The sequence below is a fragment of the Notamacropus eugenii genome, chromosome 4 (assembly GCF_028372415.1).
Source record: "Notamacropus eugenii isolate mMacEug1 chromosome 4, mMacEug1.pri_v2, whole genome shotgun sequence".
Taxonomy (NCBI): domain Eukaryota; kingdom Metazoa; phylum Chordata; class Mammalia; order Diprotodontia; family Macropodidae; genus Notamacropus; species Notamacropus eugenii.
In genome coordinates, this window is record NC_092875.1 from 139982908 (window position 1) to 140003206 (window position 20299).

The following is a 20299-nucleotide window of genomic DNA, read 5'->3' on the forward strand; positions in this document are numbered from 1 at the left end:
ATTTCTCTGTAGCCTCAAAATACTATCCCAGGCAGTTTCTCCGCAGCCCAAGGACAGCCTGCCCTAGATCTCTCTTCCTGGCATAGTAGCCAGCTGGACCTATAGAATTTATTAGTTTGAACCAGCTACATACTGGCTGAATTGACTGTGTAATGGGTCACTGATCAATCACATGTATCTTGGACTTAGAAGTATGTATACTCCTCTCCTTTATCTTGTCTAACAAGACATTGATGGGGGTAACCTGGGTATTTCTCAGACAGCCCTGACTATTAGTTGGCTAAGTGATACTGCAGGCCTAAAACCACACTTCTGTGTAGCCCCACCTTGGGCTGTTTTCCAGTGAACTCTGGGTAAAATACCATCCTGAATCACCTACTTATTAGCATATTTGACACTTGTTTTACTATAGACTATCCTGTATAAACTTTACCTGAATCCCATTCAAATCACAGGTTCCCTAAGAACTCTTGCCTGCCGAAAGGGATAATAAATCTTCACCACCTTGATTTCAAGAATGTTTGAGTCTGTGAATTCATTCTGGATAGCCCACGCCCACGCGGGGAACTCCAATCTTGAGTTTCCTGTATTTTTCCTGACTCTTGTCATAACTCACAGTTTTCTTTAATAAGACTCTTTATATCAAATTTACCTTTGTCTTCTACAGATTTTAAAATTATTTGCATTTTTAAAAGCAAAATTAATTTGACTTAGTGGGTTAAGGCTTCCTGTTTTTAGGCTGAGTTGAGGAGGTGAGCTTGCTGCAGTGACTTTGGAGTGAAGTGAAGCCCAGGTGTCATGTATTTGTGCCTTTTGCCCATTATTTCAGCATTCTATTTTAATTTGTGGACAAAATTTGAAAACATTGAGATACAATTTTTTTGTCTATATTTGGTTTTGACAGGCTATGTCCAAGCATCGAAGAGAGACAAGAAGTTTTTTGCTTGTGCCCCCAATTATTCCTATGCTGCCCTTTGTGAGTGCCTGCGCCGAGTGTTCATCTATCGCCAGCCCACAGCCATGTCCACTGTGCTGTATAACAGAAAGGAGGGAAGGCAAGTGGGCCAGGTTGCTAAGCAGCAGGTAGCCAGCCTGGAAAGTAACGATCCTATTTTGGGGTTTCAAGCTACAAATGAGAGATTATTTGTCCTTACTACAAAAAACCTCTTTTTAATAAAGGTAAATACAGATAATTGATGATGCCAGTATGCTGACTTCTCTGTACTTGAGAAAAGTTGAGAAGTATCTAGAAGGCTGAAAAGTTAAACTGAATACTGTTGATTTAAATGTAAAATAAAAAATATGCTGTATCTAGTTTTATTTTTTAAAAAGATGTCTTCACTGTACTCAGTAGATTTTTAACTCTCTGAAAATTGTATCAAATGCTTCAGCTCTAGTGTTAGTTACAGCTCTAAGGGAAATGACCTTAATTGAAAATGCAAGAATATGAATAATATATACATATATATTTTTGTTATTTTGATTTATTAAGAAAAAGAACAGGTCAGAATCTGATCTTTTGTATCAGTTGTAGCGTGCAGTATTTACCCAATAAAAATATTTACTACATTCCCTTTGTATATTGGGTACAATTTGCTACATTCTGGAATATAGGCATTAAAGGTTTGAATATAATATTTGAATCTGTGAATTTGCAAAGATGAGCGAAAGAAAACAATGAGTCTAGGTAATCATTAGCTCTTTGACAGAAGAACTTAAGACCTGTTTTTGGTTTTTCCTTTATCATTTTTTTTTGTCTCAGATTACTTTATTATCCCCTTTTGTTTTTAGAAAATCATCATTCTTTTGATCATATGTCTCACTGTTCATAAAGACCTATTATGACATTATATATTTATACGAGTAAAATAATATCATTACATGTCTTAAATTTGTTAGCTTAATTTTTTGAACATGTAAGCCTGTTAAAATTCAAATAAAAATATTTTCATAATAATTATTTTGACCTTTTAAATTAATATGGTGTTTCTCTTACATTGCACAGATATTTATGAGATGTGAGAAGCATCTATATTAGTTTAATACTTAGTAAATTAATTTCATATGTAATTATATATACGGATTAAAGTACATGTATATTTACAATCTTTTCAGATCTTAATTGATTTTCTTCTACATAAGAACAGGAATTTTTTTTTAATAAATTGACTGAAGTTCATTTGAAAACTTCCAGTCACTCCAGTTATGTTTTAGGGAAAAAACATTATCAAATGTGAAGTATTTGTTCACACACAGAACCACAGAATCTTTGAATTGAAAGGGATATATTCTAGAATCCCACACACCTAAACAAGAATCCTCTCTACAACAAGCCCCAGAAGTCCATATTTCCAATCTAAATCTCCCCCTCTGTTCCCCTCTGCCCCCAAGAGAGTCAGAACAGTCTAATATTTATCCCCCAGTATGGTTTCACAAATACTCGAAGACACTGAATACCAACTAGTCTTATTTAAATGATCACATTTTAAGCATAGCAGTGATTTGGCTCTCCTCTCCTTTTGTTGTGTACTCAAACCTACTGTGACTGACCCTTAATCCCTGGCATAGAACCATTGATGTAACTTTACTATATTAAATACATTAGCAAATACAAATAATGCCATTAACTGATCTAGATTTGGAATTTATTAAATAGTGGTGACAGAAGGAATTGTCTTTCTTCCATTCACATCTTCCCTATGTATTTGTCTTTCTATACCTATTCCCATTCCTAGTGCCCTCTTAATATGATTTTTCTTAATAATTTTATAGTTCAGTAATGACCTAATGTTAAAGATCTACAGGGATCTAATAAATATGTAAAACCAAAATATATTTCCAGTGGATTCTTGGTCAAAGAATATGAACAAACATCTCAAAAGAATTCACAGCTATTAGCCACCATATGAAAGACTGCTCCTAATCATTAATAAGAGGAATACTCATCAAGCAACTCTGAATTTACCTCGTGGCTGGAAAATTGGCAGAGTTGATGTAAGATGGGGGTAGTCAGTGTTGGAGGGACTGTAATGACAGGCACACTGTGGAGCTGTGTATTGTTCCAAATATTCTAGAAGGCAATTTAGAATTATGCTAAAGAGAAGTGACTGAAATGTTTACACCCTTTGACAGAAAGATCCCACAAGTGGGTATATGCACAGCTCTGTGTGTTTGTGTGTGTGTTTAACATATACCCCAAGGAGGTCAGAGACAGAAAAGAAGGTCATATATATATCAAAATATTTATAGGAGCACATTTTGCTAAAGTAAAAATAAGGAAACAAGTTGGAAACTCCTATACAACGTGTAGTATATTCTAATAATGGAATATTACTGCACCATAAGGAGTGATGAATATGAAGAATTCATAGATGCAAAATGAAGTGAACAGAACCAGGAAAACATTGTATACACAGTAATTACTAAAGTGTAAATGGACAGAACATGAATAAAAAAGAAACCAAATGCTGCGTAATTATAGTGGCCAAACTTGACCCTAAAGAAGAAATGGGAAAATATGCCTCATTCATTACGTTTCTTCCTTCTTTGCAGAAGTGGTACACCATGGGCCTGAAATAATGCATATACAGACTTGGTTGATATGTTAATTGGTTTATTGAACTGCTTTATTTTTTCCCTATCTTTTTTATTTTTTGTTATAAGGCATGGCTCTGTGCAGGTGAGGGGAGAGAGATATCAGAAACAAAGGATATAAAACCATCAGTAAATATTAAAATTTTTTAAAAATCATATTAAAAGATTTGATCCCTAATTTTGTGACTGCATAATGGCATGAAGAAAATGAACTGTCAGCTTTTTAAATGACAGAATGATTACTGTAACAATTAAAAATAACATAATAAATTCTTCGTCTGAACTTTAAACTGTTCTCCCTGAATTATTCTGATTTTTTTAAAAATATGTAACAACTAAAAAGAGTTGAGAGTCAGCTCATGACTAAAGACCAGTAGTTTATCTGCTTAATCCAGTTATCCAGTGTGTGGGGACCTGCCTCATACAATTATTAGGTTATTAACAGTATAGCCAAATTATGAAGGGATTGTATGTGCTTGTCTGGGTGTGTTTCTTTTACTGTATTTCATATTCATGGAAAAGTTATTTACTAAGTAAGCATTTTATTTTGTTCCTTTTCCTTCAATACTAGATGTTATATTGCTTTGTAAGTAAAAAAATCGTCTATGCTAAGGCAAATTAGAAACTAATTTTAAACTTTTTAAAGAAAACCCATTTTATTCACAAAATAACAGTAATAACTCACATTTAAAGGTAGGTGGCGCATTGGATAGAGTACTGGACCTGGAATCAGGAGAACCTGTGTTCAAATTCAGCCTCAGACAACTTACTAGTTGTATGACTGGGCAAGTCACTTAACTTCTGTTTCCTCAGCTGTAAAATGGGGCCCCTGGAGTATCTTTGCCAAGAAAACCCCACTGGCATCACAGAGAGTCAACATGACTAAAAACAACAACAGAAAAGTGCCAATACCTCCACAGTGGAGACAGTCAGATTAGTTTAATATCCTCACTATTGGTAGATAATGTAAATATTATTGTCTCCATTTCCAGATGTGGAAACTGAGGCTCAGAGTCACCTGACTGGTAAGAGTAGAGCTAGAATCAAACCCTGGACTCCAAAGTATGCCCATCACTTGCTGTTCCCACTCTGCTGGTTCCTTGAATCTACCAAATAAATAACAGACACGAAACACAAGATGATTCTATGTATGGTATACATTTGTCACAAAACACTCAAAGGATTCCATAAGGTATTGCTGATAAAAAAAACTGCTTTTGCTATAACATAAATGACTACGTCCATTTCAGAATCTTTTTATCACCTTTAAAAATGCCTCAAAAATTACAATTTGTGAAAAGGAATTATCTTTGCTTTAAATTGTGTATTAGGGAACTTTATGTTCCAAGGGGCTAATTCTGTATGACCTGGAAGTATGTAAGAATCTTGATAACAGGATCATTTTATAGTTCTCCAGATGACTAATAGAAGAAAGTTTGGAACAAGTTAGTAAAGTCCCTGAGAGTATGATGTTTGATTGGGAAAAGACATGGGTTTTAAATAGTCCACCCTCTGCATGCTTAACCCCCAACCTACCCTCCTTTCTCTGCTACCCAGTGAGGAAAGAAAAGAAGCATAGGGAAAGGAAGTTTTTCCCCCTATAGGATGAAAGTAGGAAGTTGTTAGGTCTTTTCTTTGAGGATAAAAGATAAAGTGGATTTCAGAAGAAAGGCTTCAAGGCTTTTAATGGAATAAATGGGTTATCTAAGAGTAAAGGAGGAAATAATAATTTATTAAGCATCTAGTATGTGCCACACAGTGTGCCAAGAGCATTACAGGTATCTCATTTGATCCTCAATAGCCCTGTGAGGTAGGTGATATTATTCCCATTTTACAGCTGAGGAAACTGAGGCAGGCAGAAGTTAAGTGACATGCCTAGGGTCACACTGTTAGTAAATGTCTGAAGTTGGATATGCACTCAGGTCTTTCTGACTCCAGGCCCAGCACTCTACCCTGTGTCCCTCTATTGTAAGCAAAAACTTTTGACTTTTTATATTTGGGCAAGGCAAGTTAGAATCTGAATTATGGAATCAGGAATGATTTCCTTAGTTCTGCTTACACCTAAGGAAAAACAAATATAGACTAAAGATTAATTCATAAATCAAAAGATTAGTAAGGAAAATACCCGTTTGGCATCTAGATGTTTGTAATTTGTACTTTTGGTACACATTTTTGAGTGGTCGAATTTATTTACCTTTTTCTCAGTTACACATCATAAACTTGACTGTTTGGATGATGTATTCTCATGGACTCTGGCGTTAATTGCTTAAATTGTAGGGTTATTATATTTTTAAAAATATCAACTTGTAAAATGCTAGTCTTGAAAACTCAAACCTTAAATGATGACAAACACCATTTCTTTTATACATTATCTGTGTATTCAGAAAATTATCTCCTAACAGCATGTCAGAGAAAATCAGATACTGAAACACACAAATGGAACTGTTATCTCATTAGTTCAGGAGTCCCTTCATACCATTACCCATCTATATCTGTCTCTTCTCCATGGCATCCAAGGAGTCTAACTGATGTGCTCAAGGCCATTCTTTGATTTCTCTAGACATTTTGAGGTTATCTTCAATTTTTTATCCAACCCTTAAGCTTCCTTGGTTAATGTAGATGGAGGACAAACTTGTGTTTGTCCTTCATTCTCAGAGAGGACCATGATATCGAGATGATGACATGACTTGCAGTTGACTTCAATTTGTGTGAGGGAGGGCTGTGCGAGGTCACTAATCTCACTTTCTTCTCCAGAGTCATCTGAGTCCAGTGGCCTGATATTCATCAGTATTAGAGATGGCCCAGGATGCAGTATGGGACCCTGGCTCTTTTAGGCTAAAGTCTTATCACATTCTCACTTTGAGTGAGATATACCCATTTAAGAACTTTAAGCTACTAAATGACTTGTGTTAAATTAATATTTAAAATTTTTCTTCGTATATTTAGGGTTAGTGTAAGCAAATTATATCATGCTGGCCTCCACTCCCATGGCTTTTTGTGGGCAGGGGGCCCCCACAAGTCAGTTGGGGTTAAGTGACTTGCCCAATGTCACACATGTAGTAAGTGTTAAGTATCTGAGGCCGGTTTTGAACTCCTGCCTCCAGGGCCAGTGTTCTATTCACTGCACCACCTAGCTATCCCTTGTAGCTTCTTTAATAATTATTGTGGGTGTCTAACTTCCTGAGGGCCTTCCTCTATATCTCTTGATATTATGTGAGTAATGGGCACATACTGACGATCATCCTTTGGGCTTGCCCACCCCTTCTTCTGGTACTACTTTTCTCTGGTGATCTCTTTTAGGCCACCCTTCATTTTTAACATGCTGCAACCTCCTCACACCCAACATTGCATCTCCATTGCCTCTTTGTTCCTCTTTCATAGTGCAGAAATTTGATGGAAGTTATCACACTTGAGCCTGTAAAACAAGTAAAGAATGAGAAGACTTCATTGGAGGCCTTAATGAATTTAAGATTGGCTTCTGTTACAAAATGAGCATTTTTAATTTTCCATTGTACAGATAAAGGAGAGAATTTTGAAGTGATTAGACCCCATTACTTAGTCTTATTTTTATTATATTAGCAGTTCAGATGGACCTTAAGCCACTAGACTGAATGACAGATTTGACATTTCTTAGTTCTGGTGACAGAAATCCCCAAACTTCCCAACATGGTAGACCAGTATAAATACTATGAAAATTGCTTATTGTACTTGAAATTTGCCATTAGTGAAATTAGCACTATATACTATCAATTAGATTGTTAAGTTTGGTAAACATTTGGGCAAACAAATCTCATAATTTAGGAGAAAAGAGGGATCGACCTTGAAATAACTGACCATCTCCCTCCCATCTTGTAAGACAGACTATAGCTCTCCAGCCCTTCCAGTTCATGTGGCAGTTCTCCCATTCCTTTTGAGAGAGTACTTTGAAATCTTGAACTGTATGTTGGCTGATTTACAATCAGAATGAAAATCAAGTACATCTGGAGCTTAGTTATACCTTTTTTTTTTTCCATTATATGAATTTTAACCTCTTTTAAGGGCATATTTCTGTATTACGTTATACTATACAAAATACTTTCCTCACAACCACCAAACAGCACAGGTCATAAGATCATAAACAAAAAGCTGAAAAGAAGTCTGAGTTCACTTTGTCCAATCTCATTTTCACATTTTTTTAATTAAATTATTTTGTTTTTAGTGTTCTACAATCACTTCCATGTATCTTAGATTCCGCCCCCCCTCCCCACTCCTTCCCTGAGACAGTGTACAAACTTGTTTAGGTTCTACACATACATTCCTGTTAAATACATTTTCACCTTAGTCATGTTGCATGGAAAAATTAAAATGAATGGGAGAAACCATAAAACAAAACATAATACAGAAGAAAATGGTCTGCTTCGATCTGTGATCTAATTCCAAGTTCTTTCTCTGGATGTGGAAGGCATGTTGCTTCAAGAGTCCATTTGGAATTTTTTTTAAGTCCTTGCATTGCAATGAAGTACTTAGTCTACCAGAAAAATTCCTTGCATGCTGTAGCTGTCACTGTGTACAAAGTTCTCCTGGTTCTGCTCCATTCACTCTGTATCAGTTCATGTAAGTCTTTCCAGGCCTCTCTGAACATGGTTATACCTTTTAAGTGATATTTCTGATAGTTTATAATTGAAATGTTACAGGTGTAAAAAGACTTTTAATTTTTATTCAACTGAAACATTTGAACATTTTTAATAATCAGTAATAGAAACCAGCAGTGAAAATAAGGACTTGCTGATGGAGAGTAAGCATGGCAGGTCCAATGGGAATTTAGAAGTTGGGCTTGAAGAACTAATCTCTGCCTCTTTTTATTTGAAAATCTGCCTGTGAAGGAATGAGGCCTGTTTTTCATAGGCAGGGGCTAGATGAACAAGGAAGAAAAGAGTGTGTGTGTGAGTGTGTGTGTGTAAAGCCTTGAGGAGTGGAGACCAGTGTGCTACAGTTTGCTTACACCAACCCTAAATATACAAAGAAAAATTTAAAACACTAACATTCAAGTAATTTAGTAGCTTATCCTTACTGAATAGTTGCTTGTGCACTTGTGCTCTCTCTCTCTCTGCCCCTTCCCCTCCTTCCCTGTCTGTCTTTATCCATGTGTGTGTGTATGTACAATCACATGTGTGTATATGTATATGTATAAGTATGTACGTACACACACACACACACACACACACACACAGTGTCCTGAAAGAACCAATATAAATTTTGTAGTCCCAGGTTTTTACTCATTATTAATTATATAAGTCTGACTTACCTATTGTTTGTATTCAAATAGATACGAATGCCCCTTTTAAAGTTTTTTTATTTTGTGAATAGCTGGATTTGGCTTAAGTTTCCTTATGTTTTTTATATCCTGTACCCACTTGTCTTACTGTTAGCCATGGGGAGGGAGGGGACTATCAGTTCCATATTTTCTTTATTAGTCCTTTAATTCACACCTGTTTATAGAGATAAAAGCAAAGGTCAGTAGTGTGCGTGTGTGTGTGTGTGTGTGTGTGTGTGTGTGTAGTGCAATAGAAAGTGCTAGAGTTGGAATCAGGAGACTGATTATTGGTTCTGAAACTTGCTAGGCTTGTGATCATGAGCAAGTCACTTGATGTTCGCCTCAGTTTATTTATATATATATATAGTATATATATATATTGCTTCATATGTAAAAGATAATGACAATAACTTGTACAATCTATTCATGGAATCGTGAGGAAGGTGCTTTGTAAATCTTAACGTACTTGTAGAAATATAAGCATTTAGTGGTATGGATACATATAGTTACGTTAGTTTATAAGGACATTATAAACATGAGATCGAGGTTTTATATATTTAATACCCATATGTCCTAGTCATTTTTACTCTCATTCCCTGGTTAGAAATTGCAGTCCTAATCCAGAAAGTTGTCTATGTATCAGGTAGACAGTTTATAGAAGAAAGTTTATAGGTTGATCAGTACATATTCTGGGACCTCAGGTTTCAATCTAAGTAAGTATGCCATAGATGGTGAGTCAGTAGTGTTACCTCCACAATATAAAGAACAGGATATGCACAGTGATATGTAAATATCAATGACAATAAATTATTCTAGTAACATGCTTTGATTGGTTATACCGACGGGAAAAAAAAAACTACCAAACTCTTTCCAGTCTTAGTAAGTGAATCATTTCAGCATACACATTCTAGGCATCAGAAAGAACAAAGAAAAGAGATTTGAAAAAATGAGACTTGAAGACACCAAAGACAGTCATCTGATTTCACAGTTTCCTCATTCTCTATTTACCCTTCATATGGACAGATCAAATGTGTGGGAAGAAATAATTTGCCACCCAACAGTTGTTATATGCATTACTATTGAAACATCAACTATTTTGCTTCTAATTTATGAAGGTTTATGGGGTTGTTTGTTTTTTTTAAACATAGTTACCTTTCTTAGGTGCTTTATTCCTAGGGGATGTGTTCATTGAGCCATCACTGTGGACATGACATGAGTTATATCGTTTTGAGGACATAGGGCATGGTTCATCTCAGGGAAGTGCAAATCATGAAGTGTGGATAATGGTTATTAAACAATTGTTGATGGTTTCCCAAAGATTGAGTCTGTTTTGGTCTTGATTCTTTATATAACATTATACCTGTAAGAGAAATTAATTTTCAAAAGTAGAATTTCTGAACAACCCAGGTTCTGATACTGCCTTTCTTGTTTTCTCAATTTTCATTTTTCAAATCTTCTCCATTTAGGAACCATTTCATAATTTTAGGATTTAAGCAAAGATATGGACTAACAATGCCTTAAATGTATTTATCCAAAAACCTGGCTATGATCCCTTCCCAATTCCTTGAAACAAGAAAATATTTTGTTTTCCTTAAAGAGCTTGTCTTTTCCAGTTTGCTTTATACACTGTTATAAGCAAATGCTAAATGAATCATAGCTTGGATTAATATCCCTTTAATGTATTTGTAAGAACAAATATAAACATTGATGAAAATTTATCAGTAATTCACAGTGTCCCTTTCCAGATCTTATTTATATGTACATTTACATGTGCATTTCAAGTAGCACATTATTTCCACTTTTTAGTTTGCAGTATTTCATATAGTTCTTAACATTTTTCTTTTCTATTTTCTCTCTCTATTGTGATATGTAGTGATTCCATTGCATTGTTGTAATACAGTCTATTTGGCTCCTCAACTACTGGCCACTTAATTTGTTTCCGGTTTTTTGGCTGTTTTACAAATAGAAACTTAGCTTATTAAAAATTCTTTATTCTGATTTATTTTATTGATGTATGTTCCCAATAATGAAATTGCCAGGTCAAAAATATCAAAAGATTTGTAGCTCTCACAGGGTGTTGCCAGATGCTTTTTCAAAGGCAAAATATACCAGTTTCCATCATGACCAGCAATATATGCTAACTGTAACGGAATATTATTATTTTTATTTATTTATTTAACTTTTAACATTCATTTTCACAAAATTTTGGGTTCCAAATTTTCTCCCCTTTTGTCCCCTCCCCCCACCCTAAAACACCGAGCATTCTAATTGCCCCTGTCTGCCAATCTGCCCTCCCTCCCTCCCCACCCCTTCCCTTTGGAAGGCAGGCAATTCAATATAGGCCAAATCTGTGTAGTTTTGCAAATGACTTCCATAATAGTAGTGTTGTGTAAGAACTAATTATATTTCCCTCCATCCTATCCTGTCCCCCATTACTTATGTTCTCTCTTTTGATCCTGTCCCTCCCCATGAGTGTTGACCTCAAATTGCTCCCTCCTCCCCATGCTCTCCCTTCCATCATCCCCCTCCACCCTGTTTATCCCCTTATCCCCCACTTTCCTGTATTGTAAGATATGTTTTCATACCAAAATGAGTGTGCATTTTATTCCTTCCTTTAGTGGAATGTGATGAGAGTAAACTTCATGTTTTTCTCTCACCTCCCCTCTTTATCCCTCCACTAATAAGTCTTTTGCTTGCCTCTTTTATGAGAGATAATTTGCCCCATTCCATTTCTCCCTTTCTCCTCCCAATATTTCTCTCTCACTGCTTGATTTCATTTTTTTAAGATATGATCCCATCCTCTTCAGTTTACTCTGTGCACTCTGTCTCTATGTGTGTGTGCATGTGCGTGTGCATGTGTGTGTGTAATCCCACCAACTACCCAGATACTGAAAAGTTTCAAGAGTTACAAATATTGTCTTTCTATGTAGGAGTATAAACAGTTCAACTTTAGTAAGTCCCTTATGACTTCTCTTTGCTGTTTACCTTTTCTTGCTTCTCTTCATTCTTGTGTTTGAAAGTCCAGTTTTCTTTCCAGCTCTGGCCTTTTCATCAAGAATGCTTGAAAGTCCTTGATTTCATTGAAAGACCATTTTTTCCCTTGAAGTATTATGCTCAGTTTTGCTGGGTAGGTGATTCTTGGTTTTAGTCCTAGTTCTTTTGACTTCTGGAATATCCTATTCCACGCCCTTCGATCCCTTAATGTAGAAGCTGCTAGATCTTGTGTTATCCTGATTGTATTTCCACAATACTTGAATTGTTTCTTTCTAGCTGCTTGCAATATTTTCTCCTTGACCAGGGAACTCTGGAATTTGGCCACAATGTTCCTAGGAGTTTCTCTTTTTGGATCTCTTTCAGGTGGTGATCTGTGGATTCCTTGAATACTTATTTTGCCCTCTGGTTCTAGAATCTCAGGGCAGTTTTCCCTGATAATTTCATGAAAGATAATGTCCAGGCTCTTTTTTTGATCATGGCTTTCAGGTAGTCCCATAATTTTTAAATTGTCTCTCCTGGATCTATTCTCCAGGTCAGTTGTTTTTCCAATGAGATATTTCACATTATCTTCCATTTTTTCATTCTTTTGGTTTTGTTTTGTGATTTCTTGGTTTCTCATAAAGTCCTTGACCTCCATCTGTTCCATTCTAATTTTGAAAGAACTATTTTCTTCAGTGAGCTTTTGGACCTCCTTTTCCACTTGGCTAATTCTGCTTTTTAAAGCATTCTTTTCCTCATTGGCTTTTTGAATCTCTTTTGCCAATTGAGTTAGCCTATTTTTCAAGGTGTTATTTTCTTCAGCATTTTTTTGGGTCTCCTTTAGCAAGATGTTGGCCTGCTTTTCATGCTTATCTTTCATCTCATTTCTCTTCCCAGTTTTTCCTCCACCTCTCTAACTTGATTTTCAAAATCCTTTTTGAGCTCTTCCATGGCCTGAGCCCATTGAATATTTATTCTGGATGTTTGGGATATAGAAGCCTTGACTTCTGTGTCTTTCCCTGATGGTAAGCATTGTTATTCCTCTTCCGAAAGGATGGGAGGAGATATCTGTTCACCAAGAAAGTAACCTTCTATGGTCTTATTTTTTTTCCTTTTCTGGGCATTTTCCCAGCCAGTGACTTGACTTCTGAGTGTCCTCTCCACACCCACCTGGCCTCCGGATCTTCCCAGCCAGCGCTTGGGGTCTGAGATTCAAATGCTGCTTCCCAGCCTCAGTGCTTTTGGTGGGGCAGGGCTGCTATTCAGTGTGAGATTAAGTTCAGCTGCTCAGGTGGAGGCAGAGCCACCACACAGGGCTCAGTTCCCTTGGGGGTTTATGCAGAGACCTTCAACAATGGATCCGAACTCCTTCTTGCTTTGGGAGCCCTTGTCCACTGCTGCCTCCCAAGGGGGCCTGAGTTATGTGGACACCCCACTCCCCTCTTGGCAAGCCAAAAAGACTCTCACTGACCTTTAGCACCTGTGGGTGGAGGGACCTGTGCGGCTGCTGGAGATTCTGTCCTTGCAGCCTGTTGGGATCTGCTCCTATAGGTGCCGCGTGGCCAAGGCAGGGCTAGGCTCCTCTCTGGTCCAGTGCATGAAGGATCTTTGGTGTCGGTTCTTCAGGTCTCTCTGGACCAGAAATCTCCTCCACTCTGTTGTTCTGTGGCTTCTGCTGCTCCAGAATTTGTTGGGAGTTCTTCTTTACAGGTATTTTATGGGCTGTGGGTTTGGAGCTAGCATATGTGTGTCTTTCTGCTCCTCCATCTTGGCTCCTCCCCTTAGAGGCTTTTTAAAAATTAATCAGGTTTAAATAATTGGAGAAATAATCATCATTCATGGATAGGCAGGGCCAATATGATAAAAATGACAATTTTACCTAAATTAATATATTCAATGCCATTCCAATTAAGTTACCAAAAATTATTTTACTAAATTAGAAAAAATAATAACAAAAATCATTTGGGTGTACAAGAAATCAAAGGAATTAATGAAAAGAATGTAAAAGAAGAAGATTTAGTAGTATCAGATCTTAAAGTCTATTATAAAGCAGCAATTATCAAAACCATTTACTTCTGGCTAAGAAATGGAAAGGTAGACATGGAACAAAGTAGATATACAATTTGCAGCTGCAAATAAATACAGTAACTTTGTATTTGGCAAGTGTTAAGACTTGGGATAAGAATTCACAATTTGGTAAAAATAGTTGGGAAAACTGGAAAGCAGTATGCAGAAATTAGACATAAACCAAAATCTTAACACCATTTAGATAAGATAAGAATAGATACGTGACATAGATATGAAGAGAGATATTGCAAGAAAATTAGAAGAATATGGAACATGTTACTTATCAGACTTAGAGATAGGTGAACAATTTGTGAATAAACAAGAAATAGTGGTCACAGTGAGATGTAAAATGGATAATTTCCATTATGTTACATTAAAAATGTTTTGTGCAAACAAAACCAGTGTAGCCAAGATCAAAAGAAAGCAGAAAATTGGGGGTAGGGGTGGGAAATTTATAGGTAGTTTCTGAAATAAAGGTCTCATATTTCAATTAGATAAAGAATTTTGTGAAATCTAAAAGAATGTGAGTCACCCCAATTGATAGTCAAAGGATATGAACAGGAAGTTTTTAGAGAAATGTAAATTAAAACAACGTTGAGATGTCATCTCACACCTATCAGATTGGCTAAAATGACAGACATGTTGGAAGGGATATGGAAAATTAGAACACTAATTAATTGTTGTTGGAATCCCCTAGGCTATCTGGTTATAGCCTCTTCAGGTGCCAAGTGGTTCATATCAGAAACAGATATGATTTCGTCAGTGAAAACAACATTAAAGAGAATGTATCACCTTTTGTTTAGCTATTTTGCCTCAAGAACTATAATACCTTTCCCATCTGGCTTACAGAGTCTACCATTCCCTGCTTCCACCTCACAGCTAGCCTCAGGTCCTTCACTGTGCCATAATATTGTCACCCTTTGGCTCTTTACAACAAGATGCACTTGGGAAACCAATTAAAGAAAACTAAATAGGAAGTTCCCACAGAAAGATGGAAATCTCATGAGAGATTTCCTGATCATGACCTTCAACTATGGCCATTTCTTTTGTCAATTTCACCCCAATCTACTTAGAACCCTACAGGGTGGGTGCCAAAATATGCACCTCCCCAGAAGCCACTGTGTTCCCTTCAGGCCCCACCCCTTCAGGTATAAATTGGCATGCTCCGTGCATGTCAGTCCCTTTCAGCCATGCAGGTAGAGTAATGCTGCTCCATTGGAGGGAGGTTTTTATATACAGACACATCTGAGAGACACCTGGGTCCTCTCTCCCCCCTGCAGCATTTCTTCCTAGATAAGAGGTAAGAAGATTTTAGAGAGTGTCTTTGTTAAACAGCTTGTGGTATTACTTGGGATGAGCAATGGTCATGCATGTGTAATTTTATTGATATGAGGCTGACACCTTTTTTTAATTTTGTGGTTTTAAAAAATAAATATTTCTCCAATAAAACATGTAAATGTTGTAGCTCTTAAAGAGTACACTGCAATGACTTTTAGCGATATTGCTGAAGCTCTTGGTATGGATATATTAAGTGTTTCAAAGAGTCATTCATGTACACAATGAAACAAGTATCAATCTCCCCAAAGTGCAGAGGTGTGTCAGAAAAAGGAAAATAACAGTAGAGGTTGACAACCTTTTGTGGGAAAATAGCCTAATTGATCCTCAGAAAACATAAAAACTTTCAGAAGGGCTTGGCAGCTAAAGGAGCTGTAACTGATTCTTCAGCAGTGTAGTATAGACTCCTTGGAATTGTCAGAATATTTAGAAGATCAGTAAGAAAACCGTTGCTAACTACAGCATGAAGAAAGACTCTTGTTGTGGACATGACAGTACAAACACTGGAATGCTAAAGGTTAGAAAAATATAATTTTCACTGATGAAAGTCAGTTTTTCATTCAAAGTTATGTGGAAATGTTTTGGAAATTTTTCACTTTCATGGGCCTAGAAGTCTTGTTTCCATTTAGGGAGTGATGAACTCTGATAAATATATTGATATGTTGAAAAGTGTAGTTATTCCAGAATTACAGAAAATTTCAAGTGGAGATAGAGTGCTATAATATTGTCTTGCACCACGAAATTTATTAACCAAATGGTTAATAAATTTATTGAAGTCATGGAAATAGATAATGCTTCAGTGGTCTGGGAACCCATCTGATTTAAAGCCCATTGGAAACCTATGAGATAGAATCAAAACTAGACTTGGAGAAATGGACTGCTCATCAAAGGCACAGTTGATAGCCAATGTGAAAAAAAGTGTGGTTTCATGATGAAGCATTAAAGTCTATGTGTCCAAATCTTGTCAATTCCATGCCAAATTGTGTAAAATAAGTGGTTGCAACAGGATATGTATTAAATGTTGTATATTAAAGGTATGGAAAGCTGTGTATTAAAGATGTGAAAAATTGTAGGGCTTATTGTGTAAATAAATTTTATAATTTCACTTGTTCTCCCCACCCCCCAAAAAAAAGTAACTGTAGAAACTTGAGGTAACTTTAGAATACTTTAGAATAATAAGGGTAAGGCCTTATGTTGTAGCCCAGAATAATTACAATTTCATTGCCAAACTTGGTAGCACCATTTAAAATTATCTTCAGCTACATAATTTTTAATGGATTTCCAGATGGTCTACTGGAGCAACTGGCTCCTGTTATTTGATAATCATTTTACGTATAATCAGGAATTACCAGTACTCAGTAAAATAAGAAAAATTGACATTCAACAGTGTAGTCCGTAGAACAACTAGGTGGTACAGTGGATAGCATGCCTGGCCTAGAGTCAGGAAGATCTGAGTTCAAATTTGGCTCAAACACTTACTAGCTTTGTGACCCTGGGCAAGTCACTTGACCCTCTTTGCCTCAGTTTCCTCATCTGTAAAATGAGCTAGAGCAGAAAATGGCAAACCGTTCCAGTATCTTTGCCAAGAAAACCCCAAATGGGGTCATGAAGAGTAAGACACAATTGAAACAACTCAGCAACAAACAGTATAGTCTTTGAACCATCTTACTTCAGGCAAATTTTCCCTCCATTCCTTTGAAACTTTTCTGGATATTTTAGCAATGCTTATTTCCCTTTTTTCTTTTCTTTCCTTTCTTTTTGCCTTAAAATATATATTTTCAGCTTGTGGAAAATACTGGTCTGACAGCTTCTCTTTTGTTTATCCAAAAATCTTGCTTAATACAGAGAAGCAAAGTAAGCTTCCCATAGTGCCTCATGTTAATTGCCCTAAGCAATCCTTGGATGGATCATTAATAGCAATAGAGCCTGTTGACCCGTTTGCCAAGTCTGCCAACTGTGACAGCAATTGTAATGACACATTTGTACAATATGGGTACTTCTCCAGTAGGAATTTTGGCAATTTCCATTCTGCTCATAGATTTTTGGACACCCTTTAAATGATGACTCATAAGCTCAGAACCAAATGATCTCTAAGGTCCTTTTCAACTCTAAAATTCTATGAGTCAACATAATTGGCAGTGAGAGAAGGGGATAGAGTTGTGGACTGTCATCTGCCCTTTGCAAACATTTTCTCTTTGAATATAAATACCGCCAGAGTCTAAAGACAAGCCAAACAAATACTCCAAGCAGGGATAGTTCAGTCCAAACAAGAACTATTAATATAAGAAAGACAAGGAAATTGCTTAAATTTTGTAAAATGACTAAGCTCTCCATCCTGGGCCCAACAATCCCACTCTTAGGAAGGAAAAGACAAAAAGAAAGATCTGATGTATAACAATATTTTTATAAGCACTCTATGGTAGCAAAAGTCTTGAAACAAAGTACTTGCCTTTCTACAGGGGAATGACTTTTAAAAAAACACTATGTGACTGTGATGGAATATTATTTTGCCATAAGAAATTATGAAATGAGTACAATTGAGAAAATGGGAAGATTTATATGAGCTGATGCACAGTGAAATAAGACTACAAAAAAATGAACTCATTACTAAAAGAAAGGTGAACTCTTGAATAATGACGAAACCAATATCCCTAAGCATTGGGGATACAAAACTCTTCAGGTAATTGACAGTCTAACAGAGAAAGACAATGCCAAGAGGAGAATGGTAGTCAAAGAGAGACACTTTGTTCTGGAAAGTTACAGGGATGGCAAAAGCTGAAAGCTGAAAGAGAACACATCTCAAGCTCGGTGGAGCTCAGGAGAACATGAGACAAGAAAAGCAGTGACTAGAAGAGATAGTATCCAGCAGCAACTGCATTCCACAGATACCAGCAAAGAGCAGGATGCAGGAAGAAATGAAGCTGTCACCAAAAGACATCAGAATTCCTGCAGCCTCAAAGGGATGAGCTTTCCTTCACATGTGCATCCTTGCCCTATGTGTTCCCTACTTGCGTCCCTCTCCACGTACATTTATAAAGTGTATTCCTTCCTTCCGCTGATGGTTTATTTGTGGGAGAGCGTACCATAGATTTATGGGAGACATCCTTTATTGCTTCTTTGTTTCCTATGTGGTTTCAATAAATGCTTTTGCTTTGAATTAATAATGGACTCTGGCTGACTAGTAAATGTCAATACATTGGATTCGAAGGTCTCTGAGTTAATGGCTTTGAGTGGATGCAGACTTACACAGTGTCTTTAATTTGGAACACCCTTGTCTGAAGGAAATCCCGTGAGTTGGGAAGTGCTCTAGTTGATTGTCAGTCAGCTAGTATTTCTTAAGCCTCTACCCCAGGCACTGTGCTTTGTGTATATGTTTATATACATGTATGTGTATAAATGTACAAGCATGCATACATATGAAATACCTATTACACAATCGTTCTGCTTTTTAAATCTGTTTAACCTTTTGACCTGAACTCATTTGAAACTACTCTTAATTTCACAGAATGAATCACTAGACTGTATGAGGCTGCTCTGTTATACTTAGAGATATCACTTTTAAAATAAATGTTTCCTAATATTCATTTAAAGGTTTTAAATCCCTAAATTATTTTAATCTCCTATTAACTTTTCTATGTAAAAGGATTTCATATATTTTCTTTTAGGATTTTGTATGTATTTGAATAAAAAAATCATTTATTAAGTACTTACTATGTACCAGGCACTGTGCTAACTGTGGGTATATGAATATAAGCAAATAAAGTAGACCCTGCCCTCAAGTAACATATATCCTGATGGAAGAAGGTGATACATGAAAGGGAAAGTCACAGAGGTTGGTGGGTAGGACAGGGGGTAGAAATTTCCTGGAAGTGACATTGTGGCCCTTGGATCTAATTTGATTGCTACTTATAATCTCTCCTCTTTCTAATTCATCCTTAATACACATCCCCAAATAATCTAAAGCATAGGTCTGACCACTCCACGTGACTGCTCAGGAATCTACAGTGACTCCCTGTTATTTCATCTAAGATAAAATAAAAATTTCTCAACTTGTCATTCATCTATTTGATCCCAGAGGTAAATAGGTAACCGGGAAAATGTATTGAGTAAGGCCTGTCATGGTCAGATCTGTGCCTTAGGAATATTACTTTGGCAGCTGTGTAGAAGGATGAATTGGAGAGAGTAGAAAATTAAGGCAGGAAGATTGAATTCCTCTTGATGCATTAAAAATGTAATTGTTTGGAAGTTTTCTTTTTTGTTGAGCTGACATCTACCTCTATATATTTAACTCCTTGGTTCTAGTTCTATTTCCGGGGCCAAGCAGAACAATTCAATTCAATTCAATAAAAATTTGTTAAGCACCTATTATATGTCAAGAACTGTACTGAGTCCTGGTGTGTGGGATGGCTCAGGTCCCTACATAAATCAATTACTCAGAGGCCTCTCAAAGTGATGACAGAAAAGAGATTTATTTGATTCTCGAGAATCTGGACAATCCTACAGCAGTTCACCTGGAGTAGGAAAGCCGAAGACAAAGAAAAGGCAGTGATTTATATAGACTCTAACGCAAGTCCCTCCCCCCCGTACTGACCATTATTCTCATTAGCTGAGAATATGATCTTACATTCTAGACACGAAATCTAACCAATCCCTTTTGAAATGAAGACATTGAAGAATTAGGTAAACTTTATCCAATCATTGAGACCCTAATGTACTACATAGTTTTATATCCTTATATGGAATTATTCTGTTCTAAAAATATAGTAACCTTGAGCCTCTCAGTCTTACCTCACCCCTGGGAGAAGAATTACAATCTGAGAAGTCTTCACTAAACCTATCCCACTCACTGGGAATACAAATAATTTAAAAAACAAAACTGAAACACAGTCCCTGTTCTCTAGGAGCTTACAGTCTAATGGAGGAAGAGAACACACAAAGGAAACTGGGAAGTGGGGATTCCTGGGGGTATCTTGTTCCATGGAATTGAAATCAAATGGAACTGCAGATAGAAGGTGGAGTGAGCTAGAAGTGCAATTT

At 36.5% G+C, this 20299-nt stretch overlaps 1 protein-coding gene across 4 annotated transcripts in view; it reads left to right on the top strand.

Moving 5' to 3' along the window:
* NUDCD1 (NudC domain containing 1) overlaps positions 1-3884 on the top strand; it is a 109413-nt gene extending 105529 nt beyond the window's left edge. For all 4 annotated transcript variants that reach the window (XM_072603269.1, XM_072603270.1, XM_072603271.1 and 1 more), the window contains exon 10: positions 905-3884. In XM_072603269.1, coding sequence (XP_072459370.1) covers positions 905-1197 — 293 coding nt within the window. In that variant the 3' untranslated portion in view covers positions 1198-3884. The remainder of the gene's footprint in view (positions 1-904) is intronic.
* The last annotated feature ends 16415 nt before the right edge of the window (positions 3885-20299 follow it).